This window comes from Pelophylax lessonae, assembly GCF_965119305.1.
Source record: "Pelophylax lessonae genome assembly, chromosome: 11".
NCBI lineage: Eukaryota > Metazoa > Chordata > Amphibia > Anura > Ranidae > Pelophylax > Pelophylax lessonae.
In genome coordinates, this window is record NC_138778.1 from 185725987 (window position 1) to 185749353 (window position 23367).

The 23367-nt window shown below is 40.2% G+C and overlaps 1 protein-coding gene across 2 annotated transcripts in view; it reads right to left on the reverse strand.

Moving 5' to 3' along the window:
- Positions 1 to 23367, reverse strand: part of ASIC2 (acid sensing ion channel subunit 2) — a 1163119-nt gene that overhangs the window by 190747 nt on the left and 949005 nt on the right. For both annotated transcript variants that reach the window (XM_082271615.1, XM_082271614.1), the window contains exon 3: positions 7841 to 7968. In XM_082271615.1, coding sequence (XP_082127741.1) covers positions 7841 to 7968 — 128 coding nt within the window. The remainder of the gene's footprint in view (positions 1 to 7840; positions 7969 to 23367) is intronic.

Below are 23367 nucleotides of genomic sequence, written 5' to 3' on the forward strand. Positions count from 1 at the left end.
TAACTTAGTGGTCATATCATCTGGTAAGCAGATGATATTACTCACCTTGGGTGTGAAGTGAATCCTTTTCAGTCCCCCTTTTTCTTAATTTTTCCACATTTGACATCACCAGTGGTTCCTTCCCTGCTGTGACTTCTTCTGTGGACTTTGGTGTTCTTCTCCTTTTGGACTTTTTAAACTTTAGGTCAATCATAATTTTACCCAGGGCTTTTTTTCAGCAGGAACGTGGGGAAACTCAGTTCCGGCACCTTCAGCACTTTATGTATTTTATGGCATGGAGTGCTGGGGTTTGCTGGAGGGTCTATTGATGCTGCCTGCTGGGGATCTATTGTTGCTGGTGGGGATCTAAAGTATTTTTGTGTGGGGGTCTATTGTTGCTGGGTAGTTCTATTGTTGCTGGAGGAGGGTCTTATGTTGCTGGGGGGTCCAGTGTTGCTGGGAGGGATCTACCATTGAGGGAGATGTCTATTGCCGCTGGAGGGTCTATTGATGCTGGCAGCTGGGAGATCTGTTTTGCTGCTGGGGGTCTATTGTTGCTTGGGTGGTATTTTGTTTCAAGGGGAGGGGGGTCTATTGTAGGGTGGAGTCTGTCAAGTTCTATAGAAATTACTTAAGAGCACAAAATAATACTTGGTTCTGTATTCACTAAAAGGGGTGGTACAGGGAGGTGGGTAGGGGGTGGAACCAAGGGGCGGAGCTCAGAGGTGGGTAGGGGGCAGAGGCGAAGGATGAGTCAGAATGGGGGAGTTCCTGCACCTATTCTCTGAGAAAAATAGCCCTGATTTTAGCGCTGCACTGTCTTTTATGTTTTGATCTTATATCTAGCTCTTAGTGTCAGCAGCTTTTTTTTTTTTCTTCACTTTAGTGCAGTGTTTTTTGCTTTTATTATTATACATATATGCAATCTCATCAGAGACAAATGCGTTAAATGAGTCTCACAGCTACTGTAGGTATATCCTGTGTACACCTACTATAGTGACACACTTTCACAATTAACAATGTGATAAGTGATTGAAACCCTGAAAATACAACTACACCATGTGACTGCATTTGTTGTTGCAAACCTGATGACGCAGAAGATTTAGGGGGGAATTTACCAAAATTGTATCAGCTGTGCATGACCATCAATCAGCTTCTCCTTCATTTATTTTTATAGCTTAAAGTGGTATTAAAGTCAAAGTTTTTCTAAAATTCCACATGCATTTGAATTTTTTTTCTTTAGTTTCACCCTCATAGCTTCCTTTTCAATTGTCCTCGGACCATGCTACTATATTACCATTTAGTCTGTGCCCCCGGGACCTATGGGGTCCTGTTTGAGTCTGTGGAATATGTGTGCTTCTGCTGTCTACAACAACTCTACGTGCAGCCATTTAGAGTGCAGCACACACACAACCAGAGGGACACAGCCACTGTTAATAACTGTTGTGGAGGAGGAGAAGAAGAAGCATGGTGGAGGAGGATAAAAGGCATGGTAGAGTAGAGGTTGTAGTGCAGAGCTGGAGCACAAACACTGCACAAACCCAACAAAGGACTCTGTAGGTCCTTGTGACACAGGGGAACAGAAAGAGAATGAGAGTTTATCCTCGTTTATTTTGAACAATTAGATGACTATGTGCCATGCTATATTAGGCTGTTCTTCATATGTTCTATGAGATACTTTTATTAGTCAAGATATGTAACTTTTTCGAAGATCCTTTATTTGTGGAAGGTTCCCATTACCTGTTCTTCTTCTGGGTCACAGCTTGAGCCCATTAGGGGTGACCCATAGGGAGGACACGGACACGCTATTCCTATTATTGCAACCCCATTGACTTTCAGTTCTACATTATTTATTATACTTATTAACGTTTTATTATCGCTCATTGACTCTCTCTAAATCTTGTATGCCATTTGCCTACCCTATATTTGGACTCTATCTTCTTTACAATTTTGTTGTATCCTTTTTACACTTCTGTTGTATCTATTATATGTACATAACTCTAATAAAATACTTTGAATGAGAATGAGAATTTAATGGGACAGCCAGGGGACAATTAAAAAATGAAGGTAAAAGAGTAAATTAAAAAAAAGAAAAATGAAATGCAAAAGAGTTAGGTTATTATCTAAATTTGGAAAAAAATATATATTATTACCACCTGAAAAAGCTAAAGATAACAGCTGATTGGTTGCCATAAATAGCTACTCCAGTTTTGATAAATTCTTCTACCCCCCCCTCCAAAGTCTTTAACAGATTTGATCATGCGTAACGATCCCCACGGCTGTATGTTTCAGCCATTAACACTCCTGTCAAACTTCAGGGCCTGTCAGGGTGGGTCTTTAATTGGTAATGTATATTAGTTACTCAGATGCTGCTGCTAATTAAATGCAGGTAAACCATACACTGATTCTAATTAAGCTTGGAATGTTTAATTTAGGTAGGTCAGTAATTAAAGGGACAAATTAACCATCCTGCGAAAATAACCTCATTTAGGCACATAATGATGTAGTTATTGGGCAATCAGATTTTTCCAACTTCTGTGCACTTAATTACGGTTTGATCCACTTTTGTTTGCTGGCAAAAACACATGTAAGATCAGATTAAAACCCCATATACACAGGCTGCTGGGAGATAATGCGTGGTTAAAAAGAAATTGTCCGACATTCGGCCCCTGTGTATGTCGGTCTGTCCGACAGAAGCCAGCCGGTCGGCCAGCTTCTGTCAAACATGCTGCTGGGGAGATCGCTGAACTAACCGCGCATGGTTAGTACAGTGTCTCCCACTGTTAATGTGTGCCCAGCTTTACTGTAGTGTAAATGTTGTGTAATATGTAATGTGTAATGCAGGGGTCAAGTCCTGGGAAATAAAGTGTGGGAACTCACCCAAGATTACCACACCCAACCTCAAAAAAAAAAAAAAAGTGTGTGTTCGTGTATACCGTATATACCTCTCTGTCTCTCTCTCTCTCTCATGTCTCTCTCTCTCTCATGTCTCTCCCCTCTCATGTCTCTCTCATGTCTCTCCTCTCATGTCTCTCTCTCTCTCTCTCATGTCTCTCTCTCTCATGTCTCTCTCTCTCATGTCTCTCCTCTCATGTCTCTCCTCTCATGTCTCTCCTCTCTGTCATGTCTCTCTCCTCTCATGTCTCTCTCCTCTCATGTCTCTCTCTTTCTCGTGTCTCTCTCTCCCATGTCTTTCTCTCTCTCATGTCTCTCTCATGTCTCTCTCCTCTCATGTCTCTTTCCTGTCATGTCTCTCTCCTTATGTCTCTCTCCTTATGTCTCTCTCCTTATGTCTCTCTCCTTATGTCTCTCTCTCATGTCTCTCTCCTCATGTCTCTCTCCTTATGTCTCTCTCCTCTCATGTCTCTCTCCTCTCATGTCTCGCTCCTCATGTCTCTCTCTTCATGTCTCTCTCCTTATGTCTCTCTCCTTATGTCTCTCTCCTTATGTCTCTCTCCTCTCATGTCTCTCTCCTCTCATGTCTCTCTCCTCATGTCTCTCTCTCTCTCTCTCTCATGTCTCTCTCCTCTCATGTCTCTCTCCTCTCATGTCTCTCTCCTTTCATGTCTCTCTCCTTTCATGTCTCTCTCCTTTCATGTCTCTCTCTCTCTCCTCATGTCTCTCTCCTCTCATGTCTCTCTCCTTTCATGTTTCTCTCTTTCATGTCTCTCTCTCTCTCTCTCTCTCTCTCTCTCTCTCATGTCTCTCTCCTCTCATGTCTCTCTCTTTCATGTCTCTCTCCTCTCGTGTCTCTCTCTTTCATGTCTCTCTCCTCTCATGTCTCTCTCCTCTCATGTCTCTCTCCTCTCATGTCTCTCTCCTCTCATGTCTCTCTCCTTTCATGTCTCTCTCCTTTCATGTCTCTCTCTCTCCTCATGTCTCTCTCCTCTCATGTCTCTCTCCTTTCATGTTTCTCTCTTTCACGTCTCTCTCTCTCTCTCTCTCATGTCTCTCTCCTCTCATGTCTCTCTCTTTCATGTCTCTCTCCTCTCATGTCTCTCTCTTTCATGTCTCTCTCTTTCATGTCTCTCTCCTCTCATGTCTCTCTCTTTCATGTCTCTCTCCTCTCATGTCTCTCTCTTCTCATGTCTCTCTCTCTTGTCCTCTCATGTCTCTGTCCTCTCATGTCTCTCCTTACCTCCCTCCCATCTGCAGAGTCGATGTTTCCTCTATGGCTCCTATGCCCTGTCACAGGCGGAGGCGGAGTACATTTGATATCACTCCGCCTTCTTCCTGTAGTGCCTCCGGCTATGTTTACAGTGATGCTCGGGGATGGCAGGTCGGAGACCCCCAATCTGGGCTTACCGACCCGCCATCCCAGAGCAGGAGGTGGCGCTGGGTTCGTGGCGGGGTTCGGGGGGAGCGGCGTTCCTGTTGTAGAATAAGTACAAGAACGCCGTTCCCATGCGTTCCCGCAGGACTCGAGCCCTGATGTAATGGGTGGAGCCTTTTCTCATGACACGCATGGACACAAGTGATAGACATATTATAGAATATTCCTCATCTTTTGTTATTTCTTTAAAAGCCTTTGAATAATTTAATTTATTCAATTTGAAATTGCACATTTTTCCTTGGAATAAATTCAGCTGGATTTACACTATTCTGTGTGCATGCAGTATAAATGGGGAAACACATGTGTAGGTGTGAATGGGCCCATAGACTTTGCCTTGATTTTTCACCTCAGCTACATAGAAAAGAACAGGATTTCTTCTTTACGTACATTTTCAAGCAGCAAATGGAAGATTTTGCTACATTAAAAGAGACAAGTCTTAACTTGTCACAGCCATTCAGGAACTAGATTATCAAAATTATATAGGGATGATGATCTTGTTGATTCTGCCTTTTATATCAAATTGAAGATGTTTTTGAATAATTGTGTTTTTAAGATTTAGCTGTGGGGGCCAAATCTATACATTAGGCAACCTTGTTGAATTTGCAAGAAAAAAATAAAAATAAATCACACCGGCTACAAACAAGAAGAGATATTACGTGCTGCTCAAGGGTTATACATTTGGATAAAGATTAGAAAGGAAAGCCTATTACTTCCCATTTATTGTAAAATCAAGTATAAATTGAAATAACTTGGCCAAAACTGTCCAGTTATTTCTTTTACCGGTGGAACGCTAGTGGATGCTTTCAAAGTGGGAATAGGGTGTACAATTCACCTGTGATAAGGTTTTGGCAAAAGAATATATTTTAAGAAATAAAAGTGGATATTTGTAGTAGGGATCGACCGATTATCGGCAAAGGCCGATATGCACTTTCCCCGACATATTGCAAGGTGCCCGATATTACCGCTATTTTGGAAAAGTGCGAAACGCGTCAGCCCTGTTCCCCTCTCGGTTGAGACTACTACGGTTACTATACATGGATGTTTTGTATATTGTACTATGAGAATTACTCTCTTTTAATCAATTATTTTTTATATTTCAATAAACTTATATATATTTTTTCAATATGTTGTTTATTATTTGAATTTGTGCTCACCTATCAGGAGCCCTCCTCAATAATCCATCCCCTTTTATTGTGGGGGAACCAGTGTTCTGCTACCCTTGGGGTCTGAACCGGTACCCTCTGATTTAACTTTTATCTATTTCCGGAAAGTGCTTGTACCGGAGTGATGCCTGCAGCTAGAGGCATCACCCCGGTACCGGCGTCCATAGTCGACGGTCGCTGTCTTGTAATGACAACTGATGCGGCTGAGAAGCCGCTCAGCTGTCATTACAAGGAGCCGGAGGGGAAGTCCCCCCCCCCTCCTGCCTCATAGACCCGGGTAACCAGCCTGCACAGACGCCGAAGACCCGATCAGAGCTAAATGCGGCTTTGATCGTGTCTTCGGCGTCTGTGCAGGCTGGTTACCCGGGTCTATGAGGCAGGAGGAGGGGGGGACTTCCCCTCCGGCTCCTTGTAATGACAGCTGAGCGGCTTCTCAGCCGCATCAGTTGTCATTACAAGACAGCGACCGTCGACTATGGACGCCGGTACCGGGGTGATGCCTCTAGCTGCAGGCATCACTCCGGTACAAGTACTTTCCCGAAATAGATAAAAGTTAAATCAGAGGGTACCGGTTCATGTAAAAACCCGGAAGTGATGGCATGACTTGCTTTTAAGTGGAGAGAAGGGGTTTGGGGCCTTTTAGAGCCCCAGATCCCCCACAACAGTACCTGTCAAGTTCTAAAAATAAAAAAAATAAAAAAAAAAATTAAATGTAGGAAAATATCGGCCAACATCGGCCGATACTGATATTCAATGGCCAAAATATCGGTATCGGTAACGTAAAACCGATATCGGTTGATCACTAATTTGTAGTTTTTCCGATCTTTCCGAAATCAAAATCTGCAAGTAAAATTTGACCTTTCCAGTTGAATTTTAAATGCCTTCAGCTAGGAAAGGAAATTACCAGTTATAAAAAAATAAAGTTGTGTCCTAACAAGTAATCCAGAATGTTTTCTATGACAAGGTTAGATGGAATTTTGAGTACAGCATAGCTGCAGTTTAAATGACATAGGTAAAATCTAAAGTAATGCTGGTGCCTTGTTTATACCTGACGGCATTGCTGAGGCAAAATGTATCAATCAAAACTTAATTTTGTTGGCTCATTATTAAGGCAGACACAAGAACATTCACCTCGAAATATCAGTGACCCGTTCCTCTTTATCCCGACAGGTACATCAATCATGGCCAGACACTGTTCATCTGTGAGTTATTTACACATTGAGAGGAGTGATGACATCCTAATGCAGACATAATAGAATTTCCTCGCCTCTCTTTACTGGAGGTTCATTAAACCCTATCATATCATTTTCTAGTAGCCTAATCTCTAGCCAACCATAAAAAAAAGCTGAGATCCCCAACCCACGTCTGTTTTGGAACGGCTTTTGCACTTTACAAAACTAAGTCTTGGGCCTCCAGTCTTGTTCTGCACTATGAACTGAAGTATCATTAGCGTTATTTTTAATGCAATTGGCATTTTACCTCTTGTTAATTACCCATCAAAATGTTCTGTTCAGAAAAAATTATTTTGAGCGTAGAGCCATTTTTCCTCATGAAATAAACATTTAACATTTTAATGTCTCTATTTCTCATTAATTGGTATGTTATCACTAACTGAAATGACTCCTTCAGCTGCTCGCCTCATAGAAATTAATTCTTTACTCCAGCCATCCAGCCAGAGGGGTGCAGTTTTTTTAGGAGAAAAAAACCTGTGGGGTAATCTTTCTACATTACTTTTTGCATGCAGAATACAAAGAAGACACAATATATGTATCAAATACAGCAGATCCATGTAATAAAAGTTTTGTGATTTGAAAAAGCCTATTGTGCTTTTGTAAATTTACATTTTTGTGTTTAAAATGTTTCTTACTGTCTTTTCCAAAATACTCAGTGTCTTAAGCCCGTACACACGTACCGATTGTCGGCCGTAAATGTTCGGCCAACGTCCGATCGTCCGATTGTCGGCTTGTTAGTATGATGCTTCCGACAACCGACTGCGACTTTTCGGCCGAACAAAATCTGGTGTGCATGCTATAAAATTTTTGTTGGCCGTCACCAGAACGGCCGATTGTTCGTCAGTCAGTACAGATTTCGGCCGACAAAAGCCAGATGAGCAAGACTAGGCATGCTCAGAGAAGAAAAAACACACGGAAAGTTAACCATCACATGACATCACTTCTGAAGTTGTTGTTGTTGGCCGACAAAATTTGTGTGCAGTCTTGAGCACTTTTCAACCAACACGACAGCACTGGGCAAAAGACGGCCGATCGTTCGGCCGACAATCGGTGCGTGTGTACGGGGCTTTACTGACTCCATCCTTGCTTTGTTTATTTGATGGACATGCAGTTTGAAAATGATATCCACCTACCCTTTGCTCCTGAGTAGCCACGAAGGTCTGAAATCCAGGGGCCACACCAAACCCCAGTTCTTGGATAAATGGCGGCTCAGATTGGCTGTGTATTTGTACTTTCACTCCAGCTTCAAAAGTAGTTTCTTCTGCAGAAGAAAAAAGAACAGGTGTGATGAGTGTCAGATGTTGCATGCAAAGGCTGGCTTCCCACAAAAAGGTTTGTACTATTTAAACAGAAGGTATTCACAATATCTCCGCTACAAATTAAAGTGGTTCTAAAGCCTAAGCATTTTTTTTTACCTTAATGCATTCCTTGCATTAAGGTAAAAAATGTTTAGGCATTGATTTTAGCCCCCCTCCCTCCCAGTATACTTACCTGAACCCACATTTGATCCAGCACTGTGCACGTCTGCAGCTCTTCTCTCTCCTCACATCCATGTCTCACTGGCTTTGCTGGGGCACCAGGAGCCCTTGCCTTCCAGTGCTGTCAATCAAAGCCAGGGATGAGGGAGCAGGGGGTGGGGCCAAGTCCCGCTGTCTGTGTCAACGGGCTTGGGAACGAGCATGTACGAGTGCCTCAATGGGGAGTGGCTTCCCATGGGTCCACTGGACCGAGAGGAGGAGCCAGGAGGGTCAGCAGGGGACCTGAGAACAGGAGAGTCAGAGCCACTCTTTGCATAGCACAGAGCAGGTAAGTATAGAGTTATTTGTTATATAAAAAAAAAAATTAAAATCACTTTAACTACGTGATTATTCTAGAAATTCAAGAGTTGTCATTAAGAAATTGTGCTTAAAGTCATACAAATGTAATACATGTCAGGGGCATCTTACTGAATGGGAACGCTGGGCAGTTGCCAATGCCTAGGGGCCCCACCTGCCTAGCGACCCAGCCCCAGCCAAGCATTAGTCCCAATTCTCGTGTGCACCCCGCCGCCGAACTTAGCAGGTAGCAAGCGCCTGTCGGCTCTGCACTGCTGTCAGGCCAATTGGGCCGTGGAGGGGGAGCCCACAACTGCAGGAATGCCTGTCTGCCTCCATAGGAACAGGCACACACAGGACAGTCGAGTCTGACTCCTGTCCATGTGTGTGTTCACCGGACCCAGCCGCCGAACTTGGAAGCTGTCATTAGCCTTGCACTGCTGTACCAATAAATATGGCCTTATCGATAATTTGCATTTTTATGCTCGTGGGTGATAGTTTAGGCAGGGCCCCAGTGCACGGCATTGCCCGGGCCCTTTAATGCTCTTAACATGGCACTGATACATGTGTTACAAGCCCATCTTGCTATAATACAATAGAAGTTATGTATAAATTGCTACAGAAATCATAATAGCTTCACATTTACTCTGTACAATGTTTAGTGAGTGGCTTATTATTTTAACGGGGGAAAAAAACCTTTATTTTTAAAAAAGAACTTTATTTAAAGTGACAAACTGAAAAAAAAATGTTTTTTCAGATGTAGAAAGATTGTGATAATCATATCTGTATAACAGTGTTAAAATGAGAAAGTAATCATATTATTGCCTTCATTATTATCCTAACAATTTAGCCATAGCCACTTCTGGATAAAGACATTCTAGATTGGCCTTCTTGTTGGAGGAGTTTTGAATTATTTTGATGCACTGAGAAGCAATTTTGAAGATGTTGCAAAAGTGGAATATAATAGCTTCATGATTTTCACTCTGTGGTCTTTATTGAACTGTACCTCCTCCTAAGATATGGTGTAACAAACAGCGACTAATCGGATATTGACTTTCTGTGATTGTGCGGACCTGTAGAAATGTGATCTCTGATTGGTTACTGTTAGTCTCTCACAAATGGGTTAACTTTACATAAAACGCAAAACATTCCACGTTGTGCTTTACTTTAATGCACTAAGTATACATTACCACTATATATACACATACAATCAGTAGAAATCAACACTTTTCCCCTTTAAGTCACTAGTGTGTCCACACAACAGGAGGATAACCCGCACTCCACTTCCTACTATATAAACAAGAATCTGAAGCCAGGCAGTTGCAGCACACTTTATTTTTAATTAATATAGTGATACATAGTAATGTCAACAGTTTCAAGTACACCATACATATAAATGCACATGGTACTTTTTTTTTTTTTTATAAACTCAGCAGGTAAGTTTTCCAAACATCTAGGACAGGGGTCTTCAAACTACAGCCCTCCAGTTGTTTAGGAACTACAATTCCCATCATGCTTTGTCATGTCTGTGAATGTCAGAGTTTTACAATGACTCATGGGATGTGTAGTTCTGCAACAGCTGGCGGGCCGTAGTTTGAGGATCCCTGATCTAGGAGAACTAATCACAGTTCTTTGGATTTTGTCTATCTCAACTTCTTTTGTCTCTTTTTTAGTCTCATGATGTTGTGATCAGGGCTCTTTGAGGGCCATTCAATATCTTCCATGACTCCATGTGAGGGCCATTTAGTATCTTCCAGAAGGACATGTTCATTTTGCTGAAGATAGTTCTTTATGTCTTTGGCTGTCTAGTTGGGGTCATTCTCCTGCAAAAAAAGTTAATTTGGGACTGATCAGATACATTCCTGGTGGTACCATGCAAAGGATAAGCATCTACCTGTTCTTTTCCATATTTCTGAGATCATTACAGGCATACCCCACTTTTAAGCACACAATGGGACCAGGGCATGTATGTAAAACGAAAATGTACTTAAAGTGAAGCAATACCTTTTTTCATTTCTCAATGCATGTAAATACACTAGCTCCATAGGAAATCTTGGTCAGCTTGACATGGCACTACTCCCAAACCATAAGTGACAAGGACACAAAGCTTGGGGAGCATGTTAAGGGGATCCAGGACTATGACATGGTAGATTACCTAGGCAAGCTGCCTGGCCCCATATAGGATATGTTGTAGTCCTGGGTCCCCTCTCGGTGCTCCCTAAGTTTGGTATCCCCGTTACTTATGGTTTATGAGCAGTGTCATGTCAAACTGACCAAGATTTCCCATAGATGCCAATGTTAAAAACCAGGAGTAGTGCCATGGCAAGCTGACTGTGTGTCCATACTCGCGAGTGTACGTAAAGTGAGTGTACTTAAAACGGGGTATGCCTGTACTTCTGGCCAAGTCCCTGTGTACAAATGCAGCACCAAACTTGCAAGGAACCTCCGCCATGCTTCTCTGTTGCATGCAGAAACTCATCTTTGTACCACTCTCCAGGCCATTGGCAAACAAATGGTTTTCTGTTACAGCCAAATATTTCAAATTTGGATCCAAATATCTGCTGCCATTTTATGCACACCAGTTCCTGTGTTTTTTTGCAAAAGCAAGACGGTTGGCCTTATCTGCGCGTCTGAGGCAGGCCTTTTTAGCCACAAGTCTTATGTGAAGATCACTTCTCAGGCTCGCTACTCTGAGCTGTAGATGGGTATACCAGGATGTCTTTGGTTTCTGCCAGGTCTGAGCTAATAGTGCCACTGGACATCTTCTATTGCAAAGGAACATAAGCATGAGGTGTTTTTCTTTCATCTGCTGCACTAAGTTATCCTGGCCATCGAGTGTGGTTTTGGTTCTTGAAACTGTTTTCATAATGGTTATTAAACTGAGTCATTTATCGATACATGATAGCAATATCCAGCAATTGAGCAATTTCAGATAAAAATTTAGACAGTTTGATTTACGTGATCTAGTCGTTGGCACGGATTTAGGTCTGAACTTCTTTAATTGCCAACTGGTATTCATAAAAGCCTCCAAAATAAAACTATTACAAGCAGATTTTCAGCAGTCATGGTGCATTGCATATAACTGTCATAATCCTATTGTACTTCACCAATCGATTTTAAAATCTATATCCTTTTTGGTTACACTACAAACTATTATCTTTGTTAGAAAAAGAAAAAAAAGACTCAGTTGGAGAACTTGACCCATGGCAATCTTTGATAGGCTTGTAAAGATTATAATTTTATATATTGTAACAATGTCTGTATACATAATCAGTTCTCACTCCTAAAGAGAGTTGATACATGAATCAAAGCTTTTCTTCTAAAATTACATTTAAGAATAATGAAAAGAATCAGGTATGTCCAAGACACACTGAACCATGCTGTTGTATCTTTAATATTTTGTGTTGTCTCCTAATGCACTACATGGTAAAAAAATAAAACAGAAAGACAGGAGACATCGGTGATCCCTACTGTGCTTTCTATCCATTGTTAAACTTTTACAAACTTTCAATAAAATGACTGAAAGAGAAAACATTTCATTGCCTTTTGCATTGATTTATAAACAAAAGCCCTATGTGTCTTACAGACATCGGGGAAGAAAAGTGATCTGGATATTGATTTTACACAAGCTGTTACATTTATTTTGCAGAGTTGTCACTGAAGCACTTCATTACATCATGAAATTTCAGAACAGGTTAATCCTAAATATCCGCACTTGTAAATACACAATTGGGCAATTCAAATACATTTTAACAGCTTGAAAACCTTTCATAAATTTGTTCATTTGAAAATTAGTTGAAAAAAATATATTTATATGATTTATATTTTAACCACTTCAGCTCCAGGCCTGTTTTAGACACTTGTTTACATGAAATAAACTGTATTTTTTGCTTGAAAACTAGTTAGAACTCCCAAAAATTATATATTTTTTTTTAAAGCAGAGGCCCTAGAGAAATTTTGGTGGGGGTTGCAATTTTTTGTCATACGGTATTTGCGCAGCGTTTTTCAAGCGCAATTTGTTTGCAAAAAATACCCTTTTTTCATTTTGATGTAAGAAACACAATACATAACCTAATTTTTTGGTAAAATATGAAAGATGGCGTTAAATAGATACCAAACATGCCACGCTTTAAAATTGTGCATGTCCATGCATGGGCAACAAATTATGTAAATTTTACTATCCATAGGCAACACTTTAAAAGCATTTACAGGTTACTACTTTAGATTTAAAGAGGAGGTCTAGTGCTAGAAAACTGGCCAGATGAAACTGGTGAGATGATTGCTGTTTCTGTGCGTGCGGGACCAATTCGCCCGTTCGCCTTTGCATACTAGCACGGGAGACCGGGCACTTTCCATTTTTTTTTTAAATTAAGAATTAATTTAATTTTTTTATTTTTACACTGTTGTATTATTTCTTTTTTCTTGTAATGTAAACATCCTTTGTGACAGCAATATGTATGTAACAGGTACTCTTATGGAGAGATCTAGGGTCTATAAAACCCCAAATCTGTCCCCTGCCCTTAAAAGCATTCAAAACCAAGATGGGTGTTTTTGATTGCTTTAGATTTCACAAAAATTGTGCCATTGACATGGGGGTTAACCCGGAAGTGATGCAATTGAAGAGACAAGAACCCACTGCTCAAGGTGGTGTAATTGCCTGATGACTCACACCGGTGCATGCCCCAGCTCGCCTCTGTGAAAACTTGATAAAGGAAAAGGAATTGGCAGCACTCCACATTAGTAATGATTAAGCACATAGTCAGTGTGTGAAACGCGTCTACCTTGTCACGATTGTCATATTTGGATGTCCAGTCAATAAATCTGGATTTTGACTTAACCTGGAGTGCTGCCAATTCTTTTTCCTTTAACCTGGAAGTGATGTCAGGTCATCACCTCATAACCTCAAAAATCTTGAAAATATTGTAAATGTACTCTGTGATGAATCCCACACATTTATTTCCTGGAATTTTTTTCTGTCGCAGAATTTACCGAGCATGCCTTCTGAACTACAGAGTTGCTGAGAGGAGTTGTTTCAGGAGGCAGACTCAGTATAATAATCACTGTTTTTAGGCAACAAGGTATCATGGGATATATAGTCCTTAAAAATCAAAAGTACCAAAAAAAATCAAAAGGTGGCCATGTAGCTCTAGGTGAAACCATGTGTTTCTTACAAATGGGAGCAATGGAGGAAGATGCTACCTCCCGGTGAAAAGGCAGGAAAAGAGCATGGAGTGCACATGTACAATGCTCCAATTAATGAAACAGTATTTAATTCCACAGAGACTAACAAAAAAGGGAGCTTGTGATGGCACTCAGTTGTGCTGATACACCTAGTAACTCCCAATTCTAAGTGTACTCATTAAGAGTCTTGGGACACTAGGTAACGTCAGAGGTTGTCCCACAGCTCTGAACCTACAAAAGTGCTCAATGATTTACTAACACAATACACAGAGTCCAGTCCCCGAAGGGAATCTTTGTTTCATCAGGGTCCAGGTACAGCCTCCAAACAGCTGTATACAGAGCCCAGCTCAGCAGCATGTGAATGAAGTCTTGATTAAAGGAAAAAAATAATCCTGAAAAGGTGAAAATGGCTAGTCAACTAGTTAAACTCTTCCTAAACAGAGAAATAATTTCCATCCTCTTAGGACAGAAACAAAAAACAAGCATTATGGGAGTGGGTGGGGTCATGCCTGGATGGCCAACAGTTTTTTGTTTGCCAATGTCCAATTCCTCCTGTAGGCAGAAATATAACCAGTTCTCTCAGAATAACTAAATCCTGTGTCTCGTAACAAGAAAACAAAATTAGCTTACTTACAATGAGTCCATAAAAAGTGAACACTGACTGGTTGCAATGTTTTATTGTACTTGCATTTTCACTTGATTCAATATAGTATTATTTCTTGTGTCTGCTCCCCTAGGTCTCTATGGAAGCATTTTACAAGTCCGACTTCATGTACTGCATTCAAGATAAAGCAAAGGGGAATCAGAGATGACACAGAACTGGGAGAATAACACTTGGTCCATGTAACAAGCCAAGTAACAAGATCAGGAAGAGATATGTACACTATGGGGACACTAAATAAAGTTACGAAGACAAGATGCTGCACAGCACAGCAGCCTTTTGGCTCCTCATCTCTCATAATAACAGTGAACGTGCCAAAGGATAACAAAGCAAACCTAATAACATGCAAGCCCAAGGGGTAACGGGGACCAACAATGGACCAATAATGTTTATATTCATGGTAAGGAAGGTTACTGAGTGCCTTTCAAACTCAGTGTATCATTGCACCAACTTCTAAAATACTTTTTTGCTAAACAGTCAAATCCCCCCCTTTTTTTTTTTTTTTAAAGTTCTCTACTAATATAAAAGGAAATATAACATAAAATGGTTGGCTATTAAAAAAATGTATGATGTGAAAGTATAATTATATTTAACTAATGACATGCGACATTTTCATGAGCATTAAATTACAATGTCATGGAGACAGATTGAGTAAAAGAATGAAATGGATTTTCATAAAAACAGCTGCAGTGCCCCTATTGTCATATAGCTAGAAACAAGAGAGACCTGTGTGCCTAGTTGAGTGGAACTCATGCACATGCCGGACAGAAGAGGTCATCATCTGTGAAGGACCCCAGAGACAGATTGTTGGAGGGGAGTAACTGAATGTAAAATTTCCAGAAAAAGCAGGTACCACATTTCTTAAATTTAGCAAAGAAAATTTTTTTTATGAATTTCATAAATTGTGTGGGATTCTTTCTTGTTAAGAATTTGATGGAACTTGTTGCTAAACTAGGATTTACTACATTCTAGAACTTTGTCTAGTCCCCATACCTGTACACGCTTTAAAACATTTTCCTACATAATTTGTCTAGTTGGACACTTTGAGATTATCATCAAAAAAGGGGAAACTATAATTTTTAAATATCAGGCCACCTGTCGATGCAGGTCTTACCCTATTGTGGCTAAGACAGATCCTAAAACCATTTGTTAAAAAAAAAATAAAACAAAACTGAATAAAGCCCATCTGGCAAACATCTCATAATAACTATAAGCATGTGGTGGTTACAGCCCTTTTCATTTTGAGTACTTATTTTAGTTTATACACCCCACACAAAACTCTTTTTTAGAGTGAAACATGTAGGGTATGTTTATTAGTGAGTTTTGTTGCACTATCATTTAGATACGGTATTTTGGTTGGTGGGGAGGGCTTTTATTTCTAAGTTGTTCTCATATCTCATTATCAGTGGCCAGGAGTCAGTGTTTTATTGTAGTCAGAACACTTTAAGTCCAGGAAGAATGGAAGTAATAGATTGAATTTAGGAGCATAAAGTGATTTCTATCAGTTGATTAGAACCCCTATGCTTCTTTTTTGTACTTTTTAGTTGTTTACTGCAGTATAGCCACTAAGAGGAGATCGAGTTTAAAGTGGAGTTCCACCCTAAAATTATACTTACCTCCATCTTCTCGCTCCGGGTCACCTGAAAAACAAATGGATAATCACATTTTTTTTTTTACTTACCTCGTAGAGAAGAAAATATACTCACCTTACTTCCTTCTTCCTCCCCTCGGCGGCCACGGCCCGTCGTCACTTCCTGGCTTGCAATGATTCCTGGGAGCTGAACGTCATCGCTCCCAGGAATCATTGCGCCTGCACCGGCCCCGATGTCAGTTCCGGGGCGCGCGCGTGATTCCCTTCTAAACAGCTTCTGGGCATGCCCAGAAGCTGTGGAGGGATGACACGCGTGCCCCGGAAGTGACGGCGGGCCGGTGCAGTGCATCGTGGGACCGAAGAAGACGGAAGAGGACGCAGAAGAGGATCACGCTGGCTTCAAGCTGCCCACACCTGAGATGGCAGCGCTGGACAATACTTTTTCAAGGTAAGTATTTGTCCTAAAAGGTAAGTGCAACCCGGGACAGATCAGAGGCTAGCCATTGTGGAATGTACTAGCCCTGACTGTCCCGGAGTATTTTTATTAAAAAAAAGTATTACCAGGGTGGAACTTTTTTAATGAAAAATTGAGGTAGAGAGGCATCTCTCAATTCACCCCTTCCTATAAGTAAAAAACACACATCAAACAAATCTACTTTAATAAAGCCCAAACATTCTTAGGCGTCGTCTCTAGGTGTTCTGGAGCTTGGGCAGACGCACCCTGTGAGAGTTGATTGATCATTACCAATAGGAGGGACTTTTTGTTACAAGAGGCCACTGTTGTTATTTAAAACCCCTCAAAATACACAACTTATCTATAACGATCTAACAATTTTGCAAGTGGAAATTGTTTAATAAGTTTTTATTTGCCAAAAATACAACTACAACAACTTTCTTCACAGCTGAACAATACATTTTTTCTATAGCGGAAAACAACTAGCTATCAAGGGAGACAACACAGCTAACCATTTCAATGATGCAATTTTTCCCAATTATTAAGATTATGTTGTGCTTATTGAGGCTACAGGACATTCAGCAAGCAGAGGCGTCAATGCTCAGATAATTATCATAAGTATTATACCACTTGGGTGCGATTGGTTTGACTCTTAGTACCTCTGAATTGTACAAACAGTTAACGCAATAAACACAAGTGTTATGGCAATGACCTGTTGCACAATATACCATGCATATTTTCTTAGTACTTGTGAGGGACTGGGGCTGGCTCATGTGGCATGTTAGTTGGTTTTGTTTCCTTGTATAGTTCCTTCTTGACCACATTCCTTGGAAGGCCAGCCTGGAGGCTGGCTAACCCTGGGATTCTCTCTCTTCTTCTTAACATCTCTATCTTTTTTCTACACCTTTTTATGCCCATCACCTTACATCTTCTGGGAGGTTTGGGGCAGCCTCGTTGTGGGCACCCCAAATGATATACATCTGGCTTAAGAGAAATATCTTCCATTAACTGTGCATCTGTGCAATTTGTACCCACTTTGGCTGGTGGTAAATGGCCCTCTTATGTTTTAAGGTATTTGGCAACATTGTGATATATATATATATATATTTTTTTTTTTTGGGGGGGGGTGGTGTTAATCTGCATTGTTTGTACTTTTTCTTCTTTATGAGTATAAAAGAAAATAAAGAATTGACAAGGAAAAAAAAAAAAAAAAAGAATATATTGTCCAGACTATATGTTATAGAGATGACACCCAATAATGTATGGCAAATGAACTATTGTAGGATAATAATCAATAAAAATTACTTGACACACCTCTGAGTGCATTTTTGTCTTTGTCTCCATGAAATTTTATCTAAAGATTCCTGATTTTCATACCCTCCTCTACACCTCTGTCTCAAATGTTAGAGCAAAGGGGTATATGTTTCTTACCCAGCAGCCTACAATATTTTAATCCTCATAACAGACCATAATGGTTTCTTGGAGCCTAAACCTCTTCTAAGGTCAATCTACCCACCTATACATATTTTGGGAAATTTTATGGGACATCCCCTGGCTGAAAATGTCATTCCATATAATGGTAAATCTGAATTGATCAACGTATTCCATGGCCCAATACCAACCCAGTCAGAGCAGAGTTGCAAGTGGAGTTTTACTCAAATAGTTAAGCTATTATGTAAAAAGATAAAACAGCAAAGGCACAAGATATGTAAAAATGTTGCAAATGTATTGACAGAAATAGTATAACTCACACAGTTGCCTGTGCCTAGTTTTGGATGCAGGAGAAAGATGTTACAAATCAACCAGTGGCCCCATGTAGAAAACACGGGTGTTCAGTAAGCTTTGGTTACAATGGCACCAAACAAGCTGTGAAGACTTGTCAGCCGGTGGCGTCTTCAGCCAAATACTATGCAACGTCCCAGGGAAAGGGAGTGGGCAGCAATGCATTCAAGAGCTCCGACCTCTTTCTCAAATCTACCTAAGCACAATGCTGGCTATTTCTAAGCACAGCATACCAGAGTAGGCATATTTACACCATAGTCTGACCTTCTTCCTACCTTTTTACCTATTTCTGACATTGCTATATTTTTACTTATCCTGCTCTGTTTGCTGTTTAATCTTATTACATGGTCCAACTGGATTGGTTCCAAGATATGCTATTGAGGAGCTGAAGAATGTTCTGTTCACCCCCCTACCGTGTTTAGAAACTTTTTCATGGACTCGTATACAAATCTATGGCATGGGTAGTGTCTTGGAGCACTGAGTGATTATGTGTGCAGTATTTCCTGTACATTTCTATTTTATATGTATTACAATCCTTATATATTCAATTTCCATCAACTCCTAGGAAATCTTCCAAGTTTTTCTACTTATCCATCAGAAATGAACACTTAGGTCTCCTACTCTCTTCTCCATATTTTCCTATATTTTCCCTTTTTCTTTTTTTGTTCAATTCCTTGTTTTCTTCCACTTCTCTCCAGTCTTGTTGGGTTTTTGAAGCCATTCCTCCTCCCTGTTCTTTTTGTTGTCATTTTAGACCTTTCTTTGATGGCTAAATGTTTGGATAGCCATGTCTTATTTTCTTTATGAGCTTCCTTTAGGCTCCATTCACACCATGCCGTTCTGGATCGCGTGCAAAATCAGTGTGATTCTGCCTGCAATCCCGAATCGTCACAAAACGATGGACACGCTTGCGATCCCCATTACTTTCAATGGCACCCTAATCATAGCACGAATTTGCAGTGATTGTATGATTTTACCGTGATTTGTCAGGCGACAAACAGAATATTAGGACTTTAGGCAGTTTTTCAAATATTTAAAGTGGAGTTCCACCCATTTTAGTCACTTTAGATGTATGTAATCCTCTTTAAAACGACTTTTACCAATGGAAAGTTTTTTTTTTTGTTGTTGCTAGTAAATACCTGATTTTCTGCTTTATTTATCCTCTTCTCACTTCCGGGTCATGTCGGCGATTACGTCATTCGGTGATTCACAGTGTGTGCTGGGATTTATCTCAGGGCATTAAATCTCACATTATTACACAGGAGATGAGCTGTACTGTGTGTTCTGCCCCGCCTCCACCCCGCCTCCTCTCAGTGAGCTGTATGTATGTATTGTATTGAGGCCGTGCTCCGCCCCGCCTCCTCTCAGTGAGCGTGGACTGAAAGCATTATATCCTCACTGAGCTCACCGAGAGGAGGCGGGGCGGGGCGGAGCACAGCCTCAATACACTACATACATACAGCTCACTGAGAGGAGGCGGGGCGGAGGCGGGGCAGAGCACGCAGTGCAGCTCATCTCCTGTGTAATAATGCAAGATTTCATGCCATCCCAGCACACACTGCGAATCACCGAATGACGTAATTGCCGACCAGACCCGGAAGTGAGAAGAGGATAAATAAAGCAGACAATCAGGTATTTACTAGCAACACAAAAAAAAAAAAAAAACTTTCCATTGGTAAAAGTCGTTTTAAAGGGGATTACATACATCTATGTAATCCAATTTATTAAAAATGGGTGGAACTCCACTTTAAACTACAGTATCACTATATGTTATGCTTATTAATTACTCCAATCAGCATTGAAAAGTCCCTGTATTTCTAAATTGACTGTTGCCTTTTCTGAGCTATGGAAATTGTGTTTTTCCCCATATGTGAGTAGAATCTGTACAATACTACTGTTTGAAACATTAATTCCTAGAAGTTTGTTGCTTTCTTAACTCACAGCTTTCATTTGCCTTGACTTCATCGATAGCATACATGAAGAGTTTCATCGATAGCATACATGAAGAGTATAAAGAAGGTCAGAAGAACATGATGGTTGTATTGCCTAATTGGGCATTATAACCAAAAATGCACATGTTATATTAAAAGAAGGGATAAACCATAACTGAATAACATTTAGTTTGCTAAAACATTGTTACGGCAAGTTGCTAAAACTGGAGCAGTCACAATCTGGAGCAGCTGTGCATGGCAACCAAACAGCTTCTAGCTTTCATTTTCAAAGCTTAACTGAACAAGCTGAAGTTATATGCTGATTGATTACTATGTAAAACTGGCTCAAGGTGTTTGCTCCAGAATAAAAAATCCCATTAAAAATAAAAAAACTTGCTTTTGATATTCCCCCTTTTATCCATTGTTCTGGCATCTCTGTACAGTTTATCTCCTGTAGATTATTGCAGCCACCTATTGTCTACGTGCACTCCAAAGATAGTTGCATGGCATTTTTAGGGCAACAGTGGCAACAGTGGACCATGACTACGTGCATGAATTTAACGCAAGCGCTGAGAATTTCTACATTTTTTTTTATGATATACCCCTATAGTGTTTTGATTGGAAAGAAAGTTTATTAGTTAAAGTGAAATAAAGACAATTTGCGTATTCTGGGTGAAAGGCTTGCCTAGATGGAAATGCAGGCCATGCATCTCTTAGTAATTTTTAGGAAGTGATCATCCTGACCTGTCATCCTACATTAGTGTCATACCAGCTTATGAATAACATTGTAAGAAAGGTTGAATCAATCAAGCAATTCTGAAATACAGATCTGTGAGAGCAGGGATTCAGGACACATACCTGATTACTCGTCTTACTGGACAAACATAAATCTCTGCTATACTAGTTCTGTCAAGGTGCAAAGACATAAAAAAGAATAGTGATCACTTTCAGGGCACATAATTTCTGCCACAGAAATTTAGTGTTGTTCTCTTACCCACTGTCCTAATGACAATCTATTGGAACATAGGGGAATATTGGAGATTCTGTACAGCACCTGACAGCCCCGATGGATCTTATAACATGAGTCATGATGTATAACAAATCATAACAGTTCACTGACATCAGGATAAGTCACAGATACGGTGTAACTGCTGATGGATAATATTTCACAAACTGTGCAGAAGATGTGTGGACAGAACACAGGTACAGTAGCAAACATTGCTAATATTATATCACAGTTGAGGGGGAAAACACTTTATAGAACAGAATTATGTTAAAGATTTTCATCGATCAAGACCTTTCTAGATTTAACTATTATTATTATTATTATTTCAGGTACTTATATAGCGCGGTCAATTTACGCAGCGCTTTACATATATATTGCACATTCACATCAGTCCCTGCCCTCAAGGAGCTTACAATCTAAGGTCCCTAACTCGCATTCATACACAGTAGGGCCAATTTTTTTTTTTTACAGGATCCAATTAACCTACCAGCATGTCTTTGGAGACATCAACTAAGACATCATTGGCTGTGCATGTAAATAGGCATGCTGTGGAGGAGTAAAGTTCACTTGAGTTTCGGTACATGCAGTTCACTGAGAACTTGACTGGCCTGCACAAAGCCCTTACCTTAACCCGATACAATACCTTTGGGATGAATTAGAACGAAGACTGCGTTTCCCATAGAAACACTCCTAAACCTTGTGGACAGCCTTCCTAGAAGAGTTGAAGCTGTTATAACGGCAAAGGGTGAGCCAACCCAATATTGAACCCTATAGACTAAGACTGGGATGCCATTAAAGTTTATGTGTGTGTAAAGGCAGGCATCCCAATACTTTTGGTAATATAGTGTATGTTCACATGTAGTCAGATTCAAAGTGCCCACTATTGTAATAACATTTTTATCATCAAGAGGACAGTCTTATTTTTCTTTCAAGCAGTTGCTTATATACTGCAGGAAAGTGAGAGTTGCATGTTGTTATCCTCATAAAATAGGAAGTATATAGACTTTAGAAATAAGATCTTCTGATTAGTTGGATTGCAAGGCCTTCTAATGACTATGGGTCACCAGCAAACACCATCGTCCAAGGGTTGTCAGGAAAAGGTCATCAAGCATGGGGGAAAATGGATCGCTAAATATTTCTGTGGGAACTTGGTTGTGTAGGTGGCTGCGGCATATTACTCCAAGGCCTACACAGTAGCAGCATAAAGCAATTCTTGTTTAGTGACAGAAACATAGCATAGCTGAAACATATCAACAGTTTTGGCTTACCTCTCCTGTCAATGGCAGCCTAGAAACAGTTAACACTATACAATCTTTTCCCTCTATCTCTATGCCCACTTTAGTGAAACACCACCCATTAATGATGGACATCCCTTTACACTCTAATCAATAATGTTAATTTGCTCTGTATTCATTTGTCCCTGTTTCAACACACAGCTCTTATCAGCTGCAGGTTATCATTGAAATATCTCAAGCCTCGTATACACGATGAGAATATCGGAAGAACGACTGTCCATTTTTTTTCTTTTCTAGTCTCATATCGAAAATGAAGAGGTTACTAAAACTAACGAAAATTCTTGCAACGTGTTGTATCATATTGTCTTCTTTCGTTTCCGAGCTTGCGTTGTCTTGGTCTTCTGATTTTTTTCAGGACAAATACTTGTACTGATTAAACTAAAAATGTTTGTTCTGGTATCACATGAGAAAACCTTTTGTGTTTGTCCCTTCAGAGAATTTTGAAATGTCGTGAATGGCTTTCAAAAGCTATGCACTAACGATCAGATTATCGTACGATCGCTTCGAAAGCGATATTTTTCGTCTGATATTCTGATTGTGTGATGCTTTAGAGCCCCAAGGATGATGTTGCAATATACTAAAGAGTCATTCTTCTAGCGTGATCGTGAACCTACTTTTCACCCAATTACTTTGCTCTGACCTGATCACTGTGCAGTAATTGTGTAAGACATGATAAATGCCAGAATTAATAACATAAAAGTTTTTCTCCCACGTTCATGCATGGGTGCCTTTAGGTAAAACAATATGCTGTGTACATACAGTGGCTTCTTTTGCACAGTCATTAATTTATTTGATACTATATTGTAAGAAAATATATAGGCAAAAAACCCTGCGCTGATAACTGATAAAATGTAAGATTTCTCCTTAACAATTTGGAGATAGTATTTTAATGTAATCTTCACAGCATTCCTGTCTACATTTACAGTGTGGACACATATGTATGTA